This window comes from Megalobrama amblycephala, linkage group LG22 (assembly GCF_018812025.1).
Source record: "Megalobrama amblycephala isolate DHTTF-2021 linkage group LG22, ASM1881202v1, whole genome shotgun sequence".
Lineage (NCBI taxonomy): Eukaryota > Metazoa > Chordata > Actinopteri > Cypriniformes > Xenocyprididae > Megalobrama > Megalobrama amblycephala.
Window position 1 is genome coordinate 7,804,473 of NC_063065.1, and position 21,413 is coordinate 7,825,885.

A 21,413-nucleotide genomic window follows, 5' to 3' on the forward strand; every position below is an offset into this window, starting at 1 on the left:
AGAAAGAATATATTTTAAATTGTAATAATATTTCACAATAATTCTGTTTTTACTGTATTTTTGATGAAATAAATGCAGCCTTGGTGAACAGAAGACTTTTTTCAAAAAAAAAAAAAGACAGACCCCAAACTTTTACTCATACTTGAACTCTGTTCTGTGATTGACAGGTGTTATTAGCCAAAATAATTTGATCTATATCAATGGTCTATTATTTTAGAAAACCAATGGAAACTTCAGTATCTAAATCCCTAGAAAGCATTCTTAAACATATTCATACTCAAATTTCACACAAAAACTAAGAAAAGTTCTTGCTGTGTCAAAAACCAAAGGCCATTGACTTAACACAGTGTTTTTGCATGAAGGAAATTGATTTTCAGGCTTCCATGGCAACATAACATCACATTTACTGATCTTGAAACCAATCATGCGACCTTTCGAGATAACCAAGCAAATATTAATGCTTTCAACCGTAAATAAATACATTTACTTTTCTTAAACGCCTTGTCTAAAACCAATTTTATTCTTTCAACCAACCATCACACACACACAGGATTGTGGGATATCATTGACAATGTTAGGAAGCGCACATCTGTGACAGGATGTTATGCAACCCCTGGATCTGGACACGTCTTGATACGCAATTTTCAGGTTTCGGACACAGCCCATATAAAACATAAAAAGAGCTTCTTTGACATCTCATACTGGTGGCATCTCAAAACAGTTAAGTGCCTACAAAACATTTTTGCCCAGACATATTCAATTGTTCGATTTAAATATCCTAAAATGCTGTCTAGGTAGGGAGCACCATGTTCTGAGATACTATTTAGCTAATCACTACGAGCAGCAGAAGTGTGTGCATCAGAGCATAACACAAACGCTAGAAGCCGCTTTAATACACTAATTCACACATCAGAACACACATACAGCAGCAGATGGGTTTTAGTTACAGTAACAGTAGCTCAGAAATTAGATGAAGACCAACCCTGACCTGCATGACAAGCAAGCCCACCTTCCTCTCATCCCATTTCTCTCAAATCCCCTTCTCTGTCTCTCATTGTTTATGTCTCTCTTGGGTTTCCAAACATACCCACACAGACATCATTCTCTTGTGTGTGTGTGTGTGTCTGTTTCGCTGTCTCACACACACACACAGACACTGCGGCAGGCCACACCTGCTTCTATACTTGCATGTCATACAACCACCTACACCGTTGCTATGACGACACAGACCTCTACAACATCACTACAATTTAGCATACATTAAATTCAATGTGAAGTCAAAATCAACCCTATTTACTTTCATAAAACACATTCCTGATGTTATCATGCACATTTCATCGGTGCAAGCTATTCTACATGAAGAAAATGTTAAAAAGGCCTCAAACTAGGAAGATGACCAAGAATTATTATTATAATTACTACTAAATAAAAATTAATGTAAAAAATAAAATTACATTGGACTTCATTACTATTATAAACTGACTACTATTTATAAACTTGCTATAGTATAAAATAAAATAAAATTTTCCCTTGAATATTCTATTTCTTTTTGAAGAATGTCAAAATATATAATGTCATATTATATATTTACAAACTTTTATGTTCGATGCGATTAATTGCGATTAATCGATTTGATGCTTGTACACACATACACGCACACACACACACACACACACACACACACAACATACTTACAAACGTTTGTTTGATGCAATGAATTGTGATTAATCGATTTGATTAATCGCATATAACAAGTTTGTAAATATATGTGTGTGTTTGTGTGTGTGTGTGTATATATATATATATATATATATATATATATATATATATACACACACACACACACATTATATATATTTACAAACTTTTCTGTTTGATGCAATTAATCATGATTAATCGATTGATCACAATTAATCGCATCTAACATAAAAGTTTGTGAATATGTCTGTTTTATGTTGATGCGATTAATTGTGATCAATCGATTTGATTAACAGCATCTTACATAAAAGTTTGTATATATACATGCGTGTGTGTGTGTGTGTGTGTGTGTGTGTGTGAATATACACACACTATATATTTACAAGCTTTTGTTTGATGCGATTAATCACAATTAATCGATTTGATTAATCGCATCTAACATAAAAGTTTGTAAATATGTGTGTGTGTGTATATATATATATATATATATATATATATATATATATATATATATATATATATACATACATATATACACACACACACACATTATATATTTACAAATTTTTATGTTTGATGCGAAAAACCATGATTAATCGATTTGACAGCGCTAGTCATTATTATTATTGCTGCTTTTTTAATTAATATTCTGTTATTAGTTGCGGTTATTAGTAATATTATTAACACTCTTTAATATTCTGTTTCATTATGAACTGAAGTATGTCAAAATATGGTATGTGAATGCTCATGATTTCAGATCCCACCATAATACCTATTCATACACACACTATTGGCACCTGATTGCATCCTCAATCCAGCTGTCAGTCTCGCTCCCTCTTTCTCTCTGTTCACTGTGGATTTCTCATGTACTCATAGACTGATCAAGGTATGATATCATCACTAATTAATAAGCTCCACTGTCGGTCGACTCTCTCCTGCTAGCTCTCCGTTCCTCTTCTGCGGTTTCGTCATCTATGGACTATAATAACTTCTTAGGTCGTCTCAGTCTACAAAGCCAACAATGAAGTCATAATTGACCCTATTTACTTTAATACACGCTCCTGGTCTTACTGTGTGCAGTATTAAGTTACTGTTTGTCATCATAATTGCTTGTGCAACAAGTTTCCCTTTTGGCTGATTGTTAAATGTTATTTAACTAACTAATAGCCAAATAACTACTTAGTCATTGTTTTAATCTACTGTTGTAATGCATTAAATTTGCCAATATTAATGCACTAATTTAACACCTGTTAACATTAAATGTAACAAAGGTTATTGCAATAAGACCAAATAACAATACATTTTAAGAAACATTACCATTGGGATACGTGAAGATGCTCTGGAGGGTGAACTTGACCTTCAGCCTCCACGTCCCGGTTAAAAAGCCTCCTCAAAAGTGTGTGCCGGTGGAGTTTCAGGAGGGGATCAAACCCCCACAATCCACTGCAATCCCACATTCTGATACATAATGCTCGCATTACAGGAGCCAATCAACTCCTGCATGGTAAAACCAAGTCCTGCCCTACATTTTCTCTCGTTTCACGCACAAATACGTCATGCTATAGAAGTAAAAAGCGAATGGCGGTTCACGTTGACTCGGTCCTTCAGCGGTTTTCCTCCCTCTGTGTCTCAGTACCCACTCCTACTATATGCCAGCTAGCTATGTGATATCATTGATTTCCCTACATGGGCTCGGTTACCATGGTAACGGTAGACTCCCTTCTCTCTCTTTCTCATTCCAGTGGTGTTTGGAGACGGTGGATGCAGCCAGACAGGCAAATATACAGAGCAAATACAAGGAAGGATGGATAGATTCCAAGGAGGAAAAAGAAAGAGGGAATAGATCATGAGAGAGAGAGATGGCTAAAAGAAAGGAGGAAATGACATTATGGATTTACACATAACTGCAAATATAAGCTACATTTTTATATTTTTTTGCAATGAGAATTTTAGTGCTTGAGCATTCAGAAGTTCTGCATTCATGTTAGGCTGTTGTTTGTGGTTGCCAGAGTGTTGCTATGCAGTTTCTTTAGTATTTTAGAATGTTGCTATGTGGCAGTGTTGTTAAAACATTTTGTGGGTTAAAAAAGGTCAATTGTCTATTGTCAATAGTGCAAAGCACTGCTCACACACAAGAAGTCACCTTCAAACCAAGCAGTTTCTATTGGTCAGAGCCGCGAATTAACACTACAACTTCTGCCAGGGGACCAAAATCAGCCAGGGGAACTTTTTCGCCCTTATTCAAATCTCGTGGATTCCAATTGAAATGACTGGATTTCACCCACAAGATTTTGCCAAATAATGGTAAATGTGACTGCACTTTAAAACTGTTAAAAACATTTTTGTTAATTGAAATAAAGCTGAATATAAATAAAAATATTAGATAAAAAACTAAAATTATTATTTTTTAAAATTTAAGCTTAAGTAAAAAAAAATACTAACAGAAATAAAACTAAAACTGAAATTAAAAAATAAATGAAAATGACTCGTGCGCGCAGAAAGCCGATTCAGACAGCGCTTGAACGGACAAAAACACACAAAATTATGCCAAAATGCCTGTTTTGTCGAGTATCCTCGCAACCACAGTTAAATGAGTTCAATTAGGTCTTAAACGAACATAAAGAGTTGTGATAAAATGTGTATCAGATCTGCGCCATGTGTGGCAGGTCTTAAAGTGACAGCAGCCTAATAAACCCGCTGCTGTTTGTCATTAAAGCGGAACTCAGTAAGATTTGCGAAGCTCCCCTACAGGTTCCTTCAGTGAATCACACTGTCATAAATACTCCAAGCGCAGCTCTGGACTACAACGACTACAACGCGCACCAACGCAGTAGTTTTGCAAATACAGTACAAGAAAGAGGAGGTGGGTAATTTGCAAATACAGTACACTCGATGGAGGTGGGTAATTTTCGAAAGTGTCTTAGAAAGTCATAATATATACATTGTTTTTGAATTACCGTAAAGCATTTTGTCAATTAACCATCGTAAGGACTTAGAAAACTATTTATGAAGGTAAAAAAAAGTTACTTAGTTCTGCTTTAAGGATAATCAAAGAAAAAAATATAAAAGAGAAAATCACTCACTGCTCTTGACTGAATTACATTTGTAGCTTTAATAAGAATTAATCTATATTTAATTTATAATTTATGGAGTGAAGACTGTGAAGTGTTTGATAACTTTATTCAATTTCTGTAGCCCAAGCGCCAGCGCAAACCCTCTTTTGGTGTTAAAAACTATTGTCAGGATTTACTAAAGACACGCAGTGAAAAATTAGCACTGAAAAGGCGTGGACACAGTTATTTTTGCGGCTGACCTTATTGCATATGCAATAAGTAGGAGTTTCCCTTTCAGACACAAAATGAATGGGAGGAGAGTATTTAAATGAATCATGCAACACAATTTATTCGTGATTAATTATAGAAAAATGTGTGCTTAATTTGTTTTTGTTTTTTATCGTATGACACTATATATATATATATATATATATATATATATATATATATATATAAAAAACAGTATACAGTGACTGTACCTTTAGCTGTAGTTATAGATTATCCCACTCCCAGTATGCGCAATAACAGTAGTGATGTTTGACATATTAAGACCCACTACTAAAAAAGAAAAAAGAATGACTACAAAGAGGAGGAGGAGGATGTTGTAAGAGATGATTAGAGGTGGGAGGAAGTATGACAGACAGAAGAGAAGAGAGGAACGGAAAAACCACATGACAAGCCGAAAAACACTAATCAAAGGCCTTTTCAATATTCAAACATCATGATGTTAGTTAGAACATAAAACTTTGGTAACCCTTTATGTTAGGGTCTTGTAACTAGTTGCATATTAGCATGCATATTACTAGAATATTGGCTGTTTATTACTACTTATTAAGCACACATAAGCTGCATGACCTTATCCTACATTCTTAATCATACCCAATACCTAAACGTACCAAATAATTTACTACAAACCCGATTCCAAAAAAGTTGGGACACTGTACAAATTGTGAATAAAAACAGAATGCAATGATGTGGAAGTTTCAAATTTCAATATTTTATTCAGAATACAACATAGATGACATATCAAATGTTTAAACTGAGAAAATGTATAATTTTAAGGGAAAAATCATTTGATTTTAAATTTCATGGCATCAACACATCTCAAAAAAGTTGGGACAAGGCCATGTTTACCACTGTGTGGCATCCCCTCTTCTTTTTATAACAGTCTGCAAACGTCTGGGGACTGAGGAGACAAGTTGCTCAAGTTTAGGAATAGGAATGTTGTCCCATTCTTGTCTAATACAGGCCTCTAGTTGCTCTTCCTCTTTATGATGCGACAAATGTTTTCTATGGGTGAAAGATCTGGACTGCAGGCTGGCCATTTCAGTACCCGGATCCTTCTTCTACGCAGCCATGATGTTGTAATTGATGCAGTATGTGGACTGGCATTGTCATGTTGGAAAATGCAAGGTCTTCCCTGAAAGAGACGATGTCTGGATGGGAGCATATGTTGTTCTAGAACTTGGATATACCTTTCAGCATTGATGGTGCCTTTCCAGATGTGTAAGCTGCCCATGCCACACGCACTCATGCAACCCCATACCATCAGAGATGCAGGCTTCTGGACTGAGCGCTGATAACAACTTGGGTTGTCCTTGTCCTCTTTAGTCCGGATGACATGGCGTACCAGTTTTCCAAAAAGAACTTCAAATTTTGATTTGTCTGACCACAGAACAGTTTTCCACTTTGCCACAGTCCATTTTAAATGAGCCTTGGCCCAGAGAAAACGCCTGCGCTTCTGGATCATGTTTAGATTTGGCTTCTTTTTTGACCTATAGAGTTTTAGCCGGCAACGGCGAATGGCACGGTGGACTGTGTTCACTGACAATGTTTTCTGGAAGTATTCCTGAGCCCATGTTGTGATTTCCATTACAGTAGCATTCCTGTATGTGATGCAGTGCCGTCTAAGGGCCCGAAGATCACGGGCATCCAGTATGGTTTTCCGACCTTGACCCTTACGCACAGAGATTGTTCCAGATTCTCTGAATATTTGGATGATATTATGCACTGTAGATGATGATATCTTCAAACTCTTTGCAATTTGTCTCTAAGAAACTCCTTTCTGATATTGCTCCACTATTTTTCGCCGCAGCATTGGGGGAATTGGTGATCCTCTGCCCATCTTGACTTCTGAGAGACACTGCCACTCTGAGAGGCTCTTTTTATACCCAATCATGTTGCCAATTGACCTAATAAGTTGCAAATTGGTCCTCCAGCTGTTCCTTATATGTACATTTAACTTTTCGGCCTCTTATTGCTATCTGTCCCAACTTTTTTGGAATTTGTAGCTCTCATGAAATCCAAAATGAGCCAATATTTGGCATGACATTTCAAAATGTCTCACTTTCAACATTTGATATGTTATTTATATTCTATTGTGAATAAAATATAAGTTTATGAGATTTGTAAATTATTGCATTCCTTTTTTATTCACAATTTGTACAGTGTCCCAACTTTTTTGGAATCGGGTTTGTATTAATAAACAGTAAATTAGAAGTTTATATCCATTCCCTATACTAAAGTGTTACCAAAACTTCTGTAGAACATTAATTCTAAGCAAGCTGAGGAGAATTGAGTCAACACAGGCACGATTCACAGGTACGACCACCAAGGCTCAACATATGTGGAGCGCTTATGCTAATCACTAGACCACACCTTCTGCTCCTTTGACATACACACACTCACACACTCTCCCATTCATGTTACCTGCTGCCGCGCGCAGTTAGTGTTGACCAGCGTGGCGGCGTGCTGCGGAGGGTATTTGTTTCGCTGATGCTCCATGTCACCGCTCTTGTGGAGCTTAGCAAAGGCCTCCATGTCGGGGTTGGAGAGGCGGCGCGTGTTACTGCCCAGAGTGTGATAGCGGCGCTGATATTCTGCATCATCCCCACGCAACATCACAAGCACTTTATCTGGCTAGTTCTCCCTCTCTCCTTCTCCGTCACAAAACTGTGGGGTGAAAAAAGTATAAGCAAAAGGTCAAGAGCTGGATATCCGGTATGTTGGATGGAGCCATTCGATATATATGCACTAAACGGTTTGCAAGATTAGGATGATGTCCAAAAGGCCAGGACGGCATGCTATTTCTGCTGTATTTTTTGTATTGGTGCATGCTTTTTAGGCTTATATTAGCCTAAAAAGCAATAGTAGTATTGCAAAGCAAATAATATTAATAAAATTAATTATAGCTAAAATGTCTGAACGAACTGATCCAATAAAGTATATGAAGCAACAGTGTAATGTGACAGTAAAAGACGTGACATTCACATACAGTTAAACCCTGAGGTCTTCTCCACACATATACAGTCATATCTCTCAAACCCAATGGGAGGGAAAACTGGCATGCTCAAGAAGGGAAGAGGAAATCAGGGATGTAGATAAGACAGGGAGATGGTGGGTCGGAAATTGTCTGATGATGTGATAAAGGCTGAACATGATGAAATAGGCAGGTTGTCATACCTACGCCTGCTGATCGAAGAATTATGATTTGTGTGTGTTTTGCTGGAAGATAAGGCACAGTGAGCTCTAGCACATGTCAGCCAACACTAATGCTGTCTGACCTGGCAAACTGAGAAACCCACAGCTTACATCCTCTGGACTTGAATTAATTATACAACCAAAAGAGAGATCAATTTTGCTTATATCTGCATTGCATTAACACACAGCCACAGTGTGAGCTCTCAAATAATAAAAAGGAGCACTGCAGATCAACAAAATTATTCATTGAAATGTGTCTTACAGTACTGCAGACAATTCACATGTAGATGTGTTGTTACATAAAATTTAAAGTCACATCTTTTATAATTATTATACAAACAGTTTTAGAACACATTGAGAGAATTTGTAAAAACAAATATAATAGTAATAATAATTAGGGTTGGAACTAATGATTATTTTTTCAATCGATTAATCTGTCGACTATTTTTCCGATTAATCGAATAATCTAATGATTACATTGACGTGTCGTTCCAGCCCCAATAATAATAATAATAATTAACATTAATTATTATGAATTCATAATTTTATTAAATGGTCACACCACAAGACTATTAAAATAGCAAACACTATTAAAAAAACAAATAAAAACGAACTAAATAAACAATTAAATAACTACCTAAATAATAACTAAAGAAATAAACAACTAAACTGAATAACCAATAAATAAATAAACAATAAATAACCAATTCACCAACTAAATCACCAAATAACCAAATAAATAAATAACCAACTAAATGCATTATAGGATTAGTTCACTTTCAAATGAAAATGACCCCAAGCTTTACTCACCCTCAAGCCATGTTAGGTTTATATGACTTTCTTCTTTCCGATGAACACAATCGAAGTTATATTAATAAATATCCTGAAGCATCCAAGCTTTATAATGGCAGTGAACAGGACGAGTGTGAAGCTCAAGAAAGTGCATCCATCCATTATAAACGTACTCCACACGTCTCCGGGGGGGTTAATAAAGGCCTTCTTGAAGCAAAGCGATGTGTTTGTGTGAGAAAAATATCTATATTTAACAAGTTATGAAGTAAAATATCTAGCTTCCGCCAGACCGCCTTCCGTATTCAACTTAAGAAGAAAGCATAACTGATGTCGTGTCAGTTAAAGGTGCTACAGAGGATGTTTTGTTTTATACATTTTTGCAATATTACTTGAAACTGTCTTTACTAACTGATAAAAGACTATTAGGTGCACTGAAAGGAATAATATTAATATACATCATCTGTGCACGACGTAGGGCCTTAAAAACATCAGCCAACCGTTTGGCATATAGCCAAGCCTCTGGCTTGTCAATCACTGCCATGACGTTCCTTGTGCGAGACGTGTGCGGCTGCGCGCTCCAGTAACTTTCCACACTCCACAGGCGCCGCATGCAATGTTTTTGTCAGGAGACAGGAGTAACAACTGCAGATTATGAGTTACCTGCGGTGAGTCCAACATAATGAATCCACTAACACGACACAGCGAATGCCGGTGGTAAACACTCATGTTCCAATACTCGTGCACGAGTTTTGGGAGACGTTCCCTCTAAATGAGCTGTGAAAGAGGGGGGTTGTTCTAATGCATGCGTCGTCGAATAGATCCTCTGTATCGCCTTTAAGCTTTTTCCATATGTTTTTTTCTTACATAAATGCATCACTTTGCTTCAAGAAGGCCTTTATTAACCCCCTGGAGCCGTGTGGAGTACGTTTATAATGGATGGATGCACTTTCTTGAGCTTCATACTCGTTGGTCCCGTTCACTGCCATTATAAAGCTCGGATGCATCAGGATATTTATTAATATAACTCCGATTGTGTTCATCAGAAAGAAGAAAGTCATATACACCTAGGATGGCTTGAGGGTGAGTAAATCTTGGGGTAATTTTCATTTTAAAGTGAACTAATCCTTTAATTAACTAAATAATCAAATAACTAAACCAGTTAACCTACTAAATCACCAACTAACCAAATAACTTAATAACCGGATATTGACCAATTAACCAACTAAATAACCAACTAACCAAATAATTACTATCTAAAAAAAACCATTTAATCACCCTACTTTGAAATAATATGTTGCAACCCGCATTCAAGACATTCTAGCAGGTTGAACATGAAAATAAGCTGGAGAAAAACTCTAAGAAAGCTGGCGACAAAACAACTCAAAAGAAAAATGTTTTCTTCAGTGGTGTTGTGGAGACACAACACCCACCAAGGAGCCCAAAATAGAGGCCCAAACTAATAGACACTCAAAACAACAAAACCCACTGAAGAGGTGCGAGATCAAAGGAGGAACCATTATATTAGCATACCGCAGGGAAGAAATGTAGATGGATAAAGCGTTTCCGAGAATGAGGGGAATAGATTTATCCACGGATCGTCTTATTACATGCTGGTCTACCACAGGAGCTTTATACCTTCTCTACACCAAAGCAGCTGTAAATAATGAGATGGACACAAGTGGACGGAGACTACAGCAATCGACCAATGAGAGAGTGATTGGGTGATAACAGCATATCTTCATATTCTGTTGTTCTCTCTGTTTTAATCCCAAGTATTCTTTCAAATAAGATGGACAGAGATAGATAAACCAATATTTTACATATTCAACAACAGAACTCACTATTTGAATATTACAAGCTTTTCCAGGAACAGATACATTAAAAAGCACAATAAAAGTAGTCCATACAACTTGTGCACTATATTCCAAGTCTTCTAAAGACATATGACGCCATTTTAAGCTGTGAATAACAACAGGAAGCAGAAGGCCAAGTAGGAAATTTAGCACTCAAAAATACTCATCCATCTCATTATATGGCCTGATGCTAAATGCTGACCTCAGTGAACCCCGCTTTGATTGAACTTTCTTGGGACTGAAGTGTCTGTTGGTGTTTAAACAGTCTACCCAGCTGGGCTAACATATTTTCCCACCAGAAGGCAAAGAACACTGACAAGCAGTCTGAGGTGAGCACACACAATTAACATTTAATGCTAATTACAGATCATTTATTCATAACACTATTTGGAAGAAGCTAACAACTGGGATGGAGTCAACTAAATAATACAAATGCAAGATAGAAATGTGAAGTACTTGCGGTTATTCCATTCCACTGCTCTACTTTTCCATTGTTTTTCTATGTAAACATAAGCTACACGTTCTTCGTCTTTGACTGTCCGTTGTCTTTTGAAGGTTCTCACGCATAATGAGATGACATAATAGCTTTCTAAACAGCGCTGCACTCAGGTTAAAATAAGTTCAACTTGAAAAAATCAAAAACGTATTGAGACCTTGCACTTTTCTACATTCTCACGCCTTGCTTTATTCAATGTAAATGTGTGAATACTCCCTAATGCAGCCAATTCAGTAGTAAATTGTGTTCTATCTTCATGCAGCATACATTCTCTGGCTCTGTAGGCATCTTACAACAGTTCCCACATGAGCAATTTATAGATTATCGTGACAGAATATGTTAATCAATGGCTTTAACCCTTAAATCGGCCCTTGGGGTCCAGCTGACCCCGCTGACAGATTCCTTCATTTTTAAAAAGGGTTTCCTTCATCTCAGGGGCATGAGACTCTTTGACATTTCCTAAATGATCTATCTAAACATGCACAAAAAATCTGGGCTTGATTTGGTTGTTCTAAGGGTGTGTAAAAAAAAAAAAAAAAAAAATCACTGTTAAAGGTCCTCGGGGTCAGACAGATCCCACATTGAAAATGAATGGGAAATTGAAAAATTGATATATATTTTTTTTTTATTTCATTTGTCAAAAAAAAAAAAATAAATCCAGTATAAGTCTGACTGCCACAGAGAGCATTTTTATAGAAATTGGCAAATAAAATCAACAAAACTGGCATAAATCTGAAAAATGTCTACATTTAAACACAGGTCTGGTCCTACACCATAAACACAAAGTGGAACGAACTTTCTATCACACACACACACACACACACACACACACACACACACACGCACATGTGTGACTACAACAGAGAGCGTTTTTATATAAACTGGCAAATAAAATCAACAAAACTGGCATAAATATGAAAAATTTCCATGCATAAATGAAGGACTAATACTAGAGCACAAAGGCAACATGGAACAAGCATGTTCACACTCTCTCTCTCTGTCTCTCTCTGTCTCTCTCTCACTCACTCACACACACACACAAGCTTAAAAAAATGAAAAGAGTCCCTATTGACCTCTATTGGACATATGTGGTCATTGCACTTTCTTTCTTTAATTATAATTCCTAAAGTTTTTCCACAAACCTGTAGATGGCAGTATTCTATCCCTAACACATAGAACAATAATAATAATAATACCTTTATTTTATATAGCGCCTTTAAAAGTGGCTTTCTCAAAACAATGTCCAAATACAATTTAGATTTAATTAAGATCATCATTAAAGTAATTTTTTTTTATTAAAAATCCATTTTTCATAAGTCAATCTATGGCATAGTTAATAATTGTGCAGTAAATAGGTAAAAAAAACTACCAAATATCCACAAAAACACAGCATAAATGCATAGTTGAGAACTGAGAAGTAAATAAAAAAAATGATATCATATAAAAATGTATATTTCCTTATGGAATCGCTCTGTAAAAGTTTAGGGTCTGTCCAACTAACCATTCAGAAACGTCCTGTTGCGTTCTACATGTTGTCACTTCTTCTTGAGTCTCTCCATCATTGTCCGACTCCGGTTTGAACATAAAAGGCTGAACAGCTTCTGATATTTTCAGTGATTCTGAGGTAATCGGCGCTGCTAACACGAGTTCTTGAAACTCCGCCCTTTTCTTGGGAGCAGCAGCTCATTTGCATTTAAAGGGACACACACAAAAACAGAGCGTTTTTGCTCACCCTCAAAAAGTGACAAATTTAACATGCTATAAAAAATTATCTGTGGGGTATTTTGAGCTAAAACTTCACATACACACTCTGGGGACATCAGAGACTTATTTTACATCTTGTAAAAGTGGCATTATATGACCCCTTTAATATGTATATCACCTTTAGCAAATGGTGGATGTTTTTAACTGAAAATCTGAAAGAGAGAGAAGGTTTTGGTGTATCATGTAAACTATAAACAAGCTACCAAGACTGACAGGAAAAATTACACCTTGATGGCCACCAGTAAAGCTGCAGTGTGTAATTTCTGTGCCACTAGGTGCACCAATGGTGACACAAACACAAACACAACATAAAAGCTTCCTATCCTCCAGCCCTTGTGTCCCGCCCACATCTGCCAATGTTCAGATAAATATTACAGGTAGTCCTACATTTACACCAGTGGTTGAGTCAGAGGCTGACATGTTTTGCCTTTCAAACAAAAACAGTAATTCTAAAACATTTAAAGTGTGTCCAAGAATTCAAGCAGAACAATTTGGGAAGGCTGCTAAAGTTAAACAAACCATTGTGATAACCAATCAGCAACTAGCAGAGCCCTCAAAGGACCAATCAGGGCTTTGCAGTTACTTACATTTAGTGGAAAGCTACTTATGAGAGATAGAGGAAGATAACCAATTTGTCACAGAGCCAACAACATTCACCAGGTGTATTAGAAAGCTAATGTCTCTTATTATTCTCTGTCCTTGGTTATAACTGCAGATATTATGCAATCATCTACCTATAACCATGACAAATGAACTAGCTAGTGATCACTCATCTAATGTCCACTTGTGTTTGTGTGTGAGGGAGTACACACAAAGATTGATTACCGCCCAATTTTAACACTCCTCAGACAGACACATAAAACAAGTGTGCCATGACAGGTGTTTTAACCCTGGAGCCTCTGCCGCCTCTAAGCAGGTATGAACGATCGGCCATAAGTGTCAGGGGATTCTGGGAATTCGCGCCTGAGGGGAATCAGTAAAGTGGAGATTAACGATCCCTCGTTTAGTGATATGAACAGATGAGAGATGATGAAAGCTGAGAGAAAAATAGAATGGAAAGGGGTTCATTATAAGATTCCGAGAATCCTTTAAATGTTCTAATTTAATATGTAAATTAAATACAAATTTCTGTAAGTGCTATTATATTATATTATATTATATTATATTATATTGATGTTTCTAGAAATAATCTGTTTACTGTATTAATGAAAAAAAATGTCAGAAATCAGTTATTCATTTGACTTGTTAATTCAACTATAGGAAATTATAAATGATTATAAAAATAATAAAATAAAAAAAAACTACAAAACATAAATAAATAATACATACATTTTGAGAAAGGAGAAAGATTATATTACACATGGAAGACACGTGTTTTGATTTATTTTTTAGTCCCCTTTCAGATTGTAATGTAAGATTGTAATAAGAAACGCCCCAGAATCCTTGACCGCAAAGGGGGCGTGTCAAGTGGTTCAGGTCATCACTCAGGGTGACGGTGACATCGCTATTAAACGCTCTCATGGACACCGTACAAACATTGTATGTCATAGAGTGAGCAAAGAAAGAAGGAAAGAAAGGTTTATTCGTGCTGGGTTTCATAATATAACACCGTAATGGAAATCTAAAAGAGATCCATCATCTACAGGTGTTTAATAAAGCAGTCTGGACTGTGCTGGACTTCAATAACCAATCTAACAGGACACAGTAATAGAGAAGTTCATCTGAAGACCCCCTAATAAGAGAATGAAAATGAACGAAAATATGAGAATATGAGGAACTCATAAATGCTGTTTCATCATCTGCACCCAGCAGTGAATCTCATGATGTGTTATCAAGCTCCACTACTAGAGGTTTCCCACCATCAGATGAGGAACTGATGAAATCATATGAATCAGTGGGAAAATGCTTTTAACAAATGAAAAAATAAAGACTAAAGGCCTCATTTATTAACGCATGTGCGATTAGATTTGATTCCACCTTTCAAAAGTTTGGGGTCGTAAGATATTAAAGACCCCCTGTGGTGTTTTTAATGTTGTTTATATGTCTATGTGGTGTTTTTAATATGTTTTAAGACAAACTATGTGCAAATGTATATGTCAGCAGCACCATTGCTGAATATTTTCTCCTTAAAACTGCAGCGAAAAAAAGCGTCCGTGACATCACAAACTACCTTGTAACCAATCACGTCATCACGTAAGATGCACATCGCGGAGCAAAGAGGACACTGACAACACGTCGACAGACAAGACAGAACAGGTTACTCATGATGATATTAAACAAAGTCCTAGCTTTCAAATTGTGTAATTTAAGAAATTCAAACAATAAAAACCGTTTTGTGGCTCTTTAATGTGTTGTGACAGACTGCTGTAGCACCTCAGCTTAAGCGGATCGTGAACCGATCATCTCTTCCTACTACTTAATTTATAGCATCAAATAAACATGAATGAACATCAGAAGGAATGTTGTTTCAAACGCGGAAAGACGTCAGTACACACCATTTTTCAATGTCCACCGAGGTTAAAGGCTTAGCTCACCCAAAAATGAAAATAATGTCATTTATTACTCACCCTTATGCCATTCCACACCCGTAAGATCTTCGTTAATCTTCGGAATGCAATTTAAGATATTTTTGTTGAAATCCGATGGCTCAGTGAGGCCTGCATAGCCAGCAATGACATTTCCTCTCTCAAGATCCATTAATGTACTAAAAACACATTTAAATCAATTCATGTGAGTACAGTGGTTCAATATTAATGTTATAAAGTGACGAGAATATTTTTGTTACGCCAACAAAACAAAATAACGACTTATATAGTGATGGCCGATTTCAAAACACTGCTTCAGGAAGCTTCGGAGCGTTATGAATCTTCTGTGTCAAATCATGATTTGGATTGCGTGTCAAACCGCCAAACTTCTGAAATCTCATGACTTTGGTGCTCTGAACCGCTGATTCGACAATCGACACGCTGATTCATAACGCTCCGAAGCTTCCTGAAGCACTGTTTTGAAATCGGCCATCACTATAGAAGTCCTTATTTTGTTTTTTCTGGCGCAACAAAAATATTCTCGTCGCTTTATAATATTAATATTGAACCACTGTACTCACATGAACTGATTTAAATATGTTTTTAGTACATTAATGGATATTGAGAGAGGAAATGTCATTGCTCCCTATGCAGGCCTCACTGAGCCATCGGATTTCAACAAAAATATCTTAATTTGCGTTCCGAAGATTAACGAAGGTCTTACGGGTGTGGAACGGCATGAGGGTGAGTAATAAATGACAGAATTTTCATTTTTGGGTGAACTAACACTTTAATCTTCTAACCCCTGACTGCTATGTCGGACAAAATGGCGGATTCAGTGTTATGATTGGTTAGATCGCTTGTCAATCAAACTCCCGGCGAAGGGTCAGTTAACAGCGAACTAGCACGGGAGTCTCGAGAGAAGCCAGGTTATCCCGGTATATTTTTCTGTTGATACGAAAAATCAGGTAGATTCAGTAATATGGCGGGTGTATGATGTATATTACGTTGTTATGATGGACTATATGCCTTTCTCCACTGACGTTTTGTGTTGCTCAAAGCGTTTGTATAAGGCTACTGACTGTTAGAAGGCAGCTGTCTCACTCGTGAACATGGTTTGTTTTTGTAACATTAGCAACACATTATTAGCTGTTTGATAACGTAGTCAAGCAAAAGGTTAATCATATTAATTACCGTGTCCGATGTTGTAAAGAGCGATACCATTGTGCAGCGGTTACCTCAGTGAGTTGAGCGAGTTCATCTCTGTCTGAGCTGGTGTGAGTGGGTGGAGGCGGGGCCAATTTGCATATTCAATGATCCGCATATATTAAATGAGGCAAGGGTTTAGAGTTACATTCAAGCTAATTTAAGGCATGAAGTTTTTTTTTTTCACAGGAAAAAAACGTTTAAATATGTAATTTTGGTGATCAAAGATGAGTTTTAAGGGATCAAATTACTGATTACAGGGGGACTTTGGACAATGCTTTTGAAAGAAGTCTCTTCTGCTCACCAAGGTTACATTTATTTGATTAAAATACAGTAAAAACAGTAATATCGTGAAATATTATTACAATTTATAAATAAATGTGTTTATTTTAATATATTTAAAAATGTAACTTATTCCTATGATGTCAAAGCATCATTACTCCAGTCTGATTTTTTTTTTTTTAGACTTTTAAGACTGTTAACTATTAATATATTAATTGATTATGCTTCTTAAGTAAATGTTTCTTGATTTAAGAATTTTTATATATATTTGTACTGGAAAACAAGACAAAAATACTTTGCACAGCAGTTCACAAATTAGGCCGCAAGATATGCATGATCCCAAATTAAAGATATCATGATAGTGAAGTGATGTCATAGAGGAAGTTAACAAGCAATCATAACTTGCAGCTGATATTTCAGAGTACATGAAACACCTGCTGGAAGGTGAAAGTCTGATTAGATTCTAATCAGCATTAGCTGTAAAAACAGCAGGATATAAACACACACTTGCTAAAGTGGAGGGTGGAATAAAACTTGAACTAATTCTGCTTGTTATCCGGCACACAACTTATTACGCACACACTTAAGAGGAATGTTGCTTTGGGAAAATAACAAGGAAACTATCTAATTATAAGGATGAGCATTAAATCATCTCAGCGACGACTGAATATTAATTAATTTCGCCATGAGGAGAAACTCATATCACGGAAATAGTCAGTGGACTGAGATTTCACACCAGTAGATTTAAATGAGGCACAAAATCTGACCCTACACCACTACATTTTAATTAACATCTCTCCCTCTCTCAGGGGTCTCTTGGCAGAGACAGGATCCTGTTTAACCTTTGACCTTGTGACAGACCGCCCACTGGAGGCTCTAAGATTGAGGATTGACACTAATGTAGCCGTTCTCAGGGTCAGTATCCTCCTGAGGAGCACCGCCGAGTGTCAGAGGACGTGTTTTAAATGAATAACCAACCCTATCTGCATGGTTCATCTGCAGTAAAACATGTTTCACTGACCTCAATGTCATCTAGTGATACTGGAAAACAGATTTAATGGCTACTTAAGACAACAGAGACGCTTTCGTCTGTAAGCATGCATGTAAAACAGTCAGCATGCTTATGGACTTCAAGAGCAACATATGGGGTCACAGATGTTGTGTGAAAGAAGACCAAATCTAGCTAAATATGCATGCACAATAACATGTGAAGATTTGGCTGACAATTAACAGTATGGAGACCACCAGTCATGTTAGACAAAAAGGTTTAAAAGTTACATTTTTAGTCTGGTCTGCCTCAGTGGTCTAACAGCGCTCGTCAACGTTAATTCAATTGAGACGGCCAATCAAATCAAAGTAGGCGGGGTTTATCGTTCACAGAAGCAGAGCATGAATGACAGAAACATCCAGTAATGTAAACTTCAAACTTGTCTCAAATATGGCTGTTCTGAATTTAAAATATGCATTTAGGCTACATGATTCATGTAATTCTTAATGACGAGACAAGAAACCGTTTAAGTTTTCGACTCAATATATGCATACAAATAAATGCATATTTTAATGCTAATTAATGCAAATATTATTTGCAAATAGCAAAAATGATTATTTCCAAACTAGAAATAGACCTAGCTGTTTTTTTATGCTTTATATATATATATAAAAGATCCCCCCAAATGTTCAAGATATGGATACAGCTTTGCCAAGAATGATAACTATAAAGATAACGATAACTATATTAGCATCCACACCAGTAGACAGTGCCGCAGTTTTGTCATTTGCCGATGGATTCTGATTATATGTCAGTGTTTTTCTCTTTTTTTAGCTCAGTGTTGCCAAGGCTAGTTTATCAATGGTTGTTTTTCTTGTCCGTGGTTTGAAGCAACCCCAAATAACAAGATATTTAGCCCCTGGAATGTGAATTTGACCAGGGGAACCCCGTCAAAAACACGGATTTTACCTCTCAGAATGTGATTGGGCTAGTTTTGAGCTAGTTTTGAGTAGCAATTGGGTGGGTTTTGTTGTGAAAATCTGGCAACCCTGCTTTAGCTGGAAAAAATTGTTCTGAAATTGATTCCAGTGATATCGTTTCTCTGGACGTCTGTTGTAGAGTTATCAAAAGTACTGACTTCTGTACCAATTGGTACTGAAATTTACTGAAATTCGTAAACGCCTCTGATTGGCCATTGTTCACGCTCTCATCGGATATGTCTGTGATTGGCTTCAATGGTCAATGCACGGGAGCGTTTGAAAGAACATGGAAGGAATTTGAAAGCGGAAGCTTTTAAAAGCGTCTATCGCGGACCAGTCCGCTGATAGACGCCTGCTTTCAAACACTCCCATGTTTTTACAATGTTTTTGAAGCATTGATCAATGAAGCCAATCACAGACATATCTGATGAGCACATCAACACAATGGCCAATCAGAGGTGTTACGAATCTGCTCAACAGCGCTCAAAGCGTCACATTTTTAAAATTTCAGTACCGACTAGGTACTCAGTTCTTTCCTAGAAGTGGTAAATGCTAATTATTTCACAGAGAGATTTTTAGTTTGGCAAATCTAGTGATTATTTTCCCCAACTTTTCATAATGTCAATATCTCTCTGTGGACTGAGAACGACCGTTGAATCAAAGACAATCTGATATTTTGGCACCTAACACTTGAAGACATCTAATGCCATTGCAACAATGCCAATAAATACTATTGCTCACTCAAAAACACTCTCATATGTTCTTGTTTTAGACCAAGAGATGAAGACATTGAGAAACCGAGAGAATCAGGAAAGCAGCTGTCATATGAAAAGTCTGAATAAAGGGATTTGAGTGCCCACATCATCATGACATCAGAGCATGAAGAGACGATTTACAGGATTTTTGAGCATGTGTGCTTGAGGTAGGCTACATGCGAGAGGTCTGAGCATTTAAAAATACGCAGCTCCGGAGGCATTTAATAGCCAGCGACTTCAAAAATGTCCAGCGTAGGGAAAAGGGAGAACGAGAGAGAGAAAAGGATGATGGAGAAGAGAAGCACACGCAACCCACTTACTGTACAGCACCACCGCTGAAGGGGCCTTCAAAGGAAACTCTGCACTGATATGAAAATCCATAATCCAAACAGTAATGAGAGAGAGAGAGAGAGAGAGACAGAGAGAGAGAGGGTGAAAATGAAAGCGAGTCGCTGTCTTTTCTGACAAGAATGCGAAGCCTCGCGGGAGGAGAAACTGTCGTGTCACATAATTGTCTGAACAAAACAAAATATCCAGAAAGAAGAAAGTAAAACGCTTGTGTAATATAAATAGCCGACCATCCTCTTTAACACTTGCACTGAGTTAAGACTTTTATCAAGAATGTCTAGTGCTGAGGTCTTAAGCATCGTAAATTGCTTAACATAGGGTTAGTGATTTGAAGAAACCCTAACCCTAAGAATTACACTTTGGTTCTTAACTTGCACTGTTTGTGTTACAGACAGGAATGATTCCTTAAATCGTGCAAATTGTCGAGTAAGCAATTTTTACCTCACAGATGATATAAAACAGGCAAAAAAAAATCCCTTATGAGGGAGCTGTATAGGGACCAGAACTTAATAGGGCTGGGCAGTCACTTAGAAGAACACCCAAGCAACCGCATAGCAACATGCTTATTAAGAAATAGCTCTGGCTAGTAAGCAAACACCTAGAAATCTTTCAGAACACCCTCAAATTAGACCAATTAAGCACCCTAGCAACTGGTGGTTCTCATTACATTTTAGCACATTGCAAATTTCACCTTTGCAACAGCTTGACAATTACCCACAACAGAAAATGTAAAAGTCTATTTTACAATCTGAACTCTTTAGGGAGTGATAATGATGGACAGATTCATAACACAAATAGAAGACTGTAAACACTCTCCTCCTCCTCCTCCTCCTTGACATCTCATCACTTCATATATTACTGCTTCACCAACAGCGTGACATTTTAGCATTTGAAGCATTCAGCAGCAATAGCTCAGTGTAGGACTGTATCTCCAGGGATGGAGGAATGAAGATGGTTGAGAAGAATTTGTTTTATCTAAGGTGCAGTGAGATTTGTTAGAGCGGTAAAGGGGAAATGTGGTTTCACAAATGAAGGCATCCCTGCAGGTAGTAGAGTAGATAGATAGATAGATAGATAGATAGATAGATAGATAGATAGATAGATAGATAGATAGATAGATAGATAGATAGATAGATAGATAGATAGATAGATAGATAGATAGATAGATAGATAGATAGATAGATAGATAGATA

General features: G+C 36.9%; 1 protein-coding gene and 1 long non-coding RNA gene across 5 annotated transcripts in view; one reads left to right on the forward strand and one right to left on the reverse strand.

The window, feature by feature from the left end:
- Positions 1-21,413, reverse strand: part of zgc:114120 (uncharacterized protein LOC619267 homolog) — a 77,137-nt gene that overhangs the window by 45,755 nt on the left and 9,969 nt on the right. For all 4 annotated transcript variants that reach the window (XM_048173976.1, XM_048173977.1, XM_048173974.1 and 1 more), the window contains exon 2: positions 7,461-7,703. In XM_048173976.1, coding sequence (XP_048029933.1) covers positions 7,461-7,652 — 192 coding nt within the window. In that variant the 5' untranslated portion in view covers positions 7,653-7,703. The remainder of the gene's footprint in view (positions 1-7,460; positions 7,704-21,413) is intronic.
- LOC125257559 lies at positions 16,552-21,168 on the forward strand. The gene is made up of 3 exons (XR_007182416.1): positions 16,552-16,629; positions 17,959-18,064; positions 19,890-21,168. It is a non-coding gene; the product is annotated as an uncharacterized LOC125257559 (long non-coding RNA).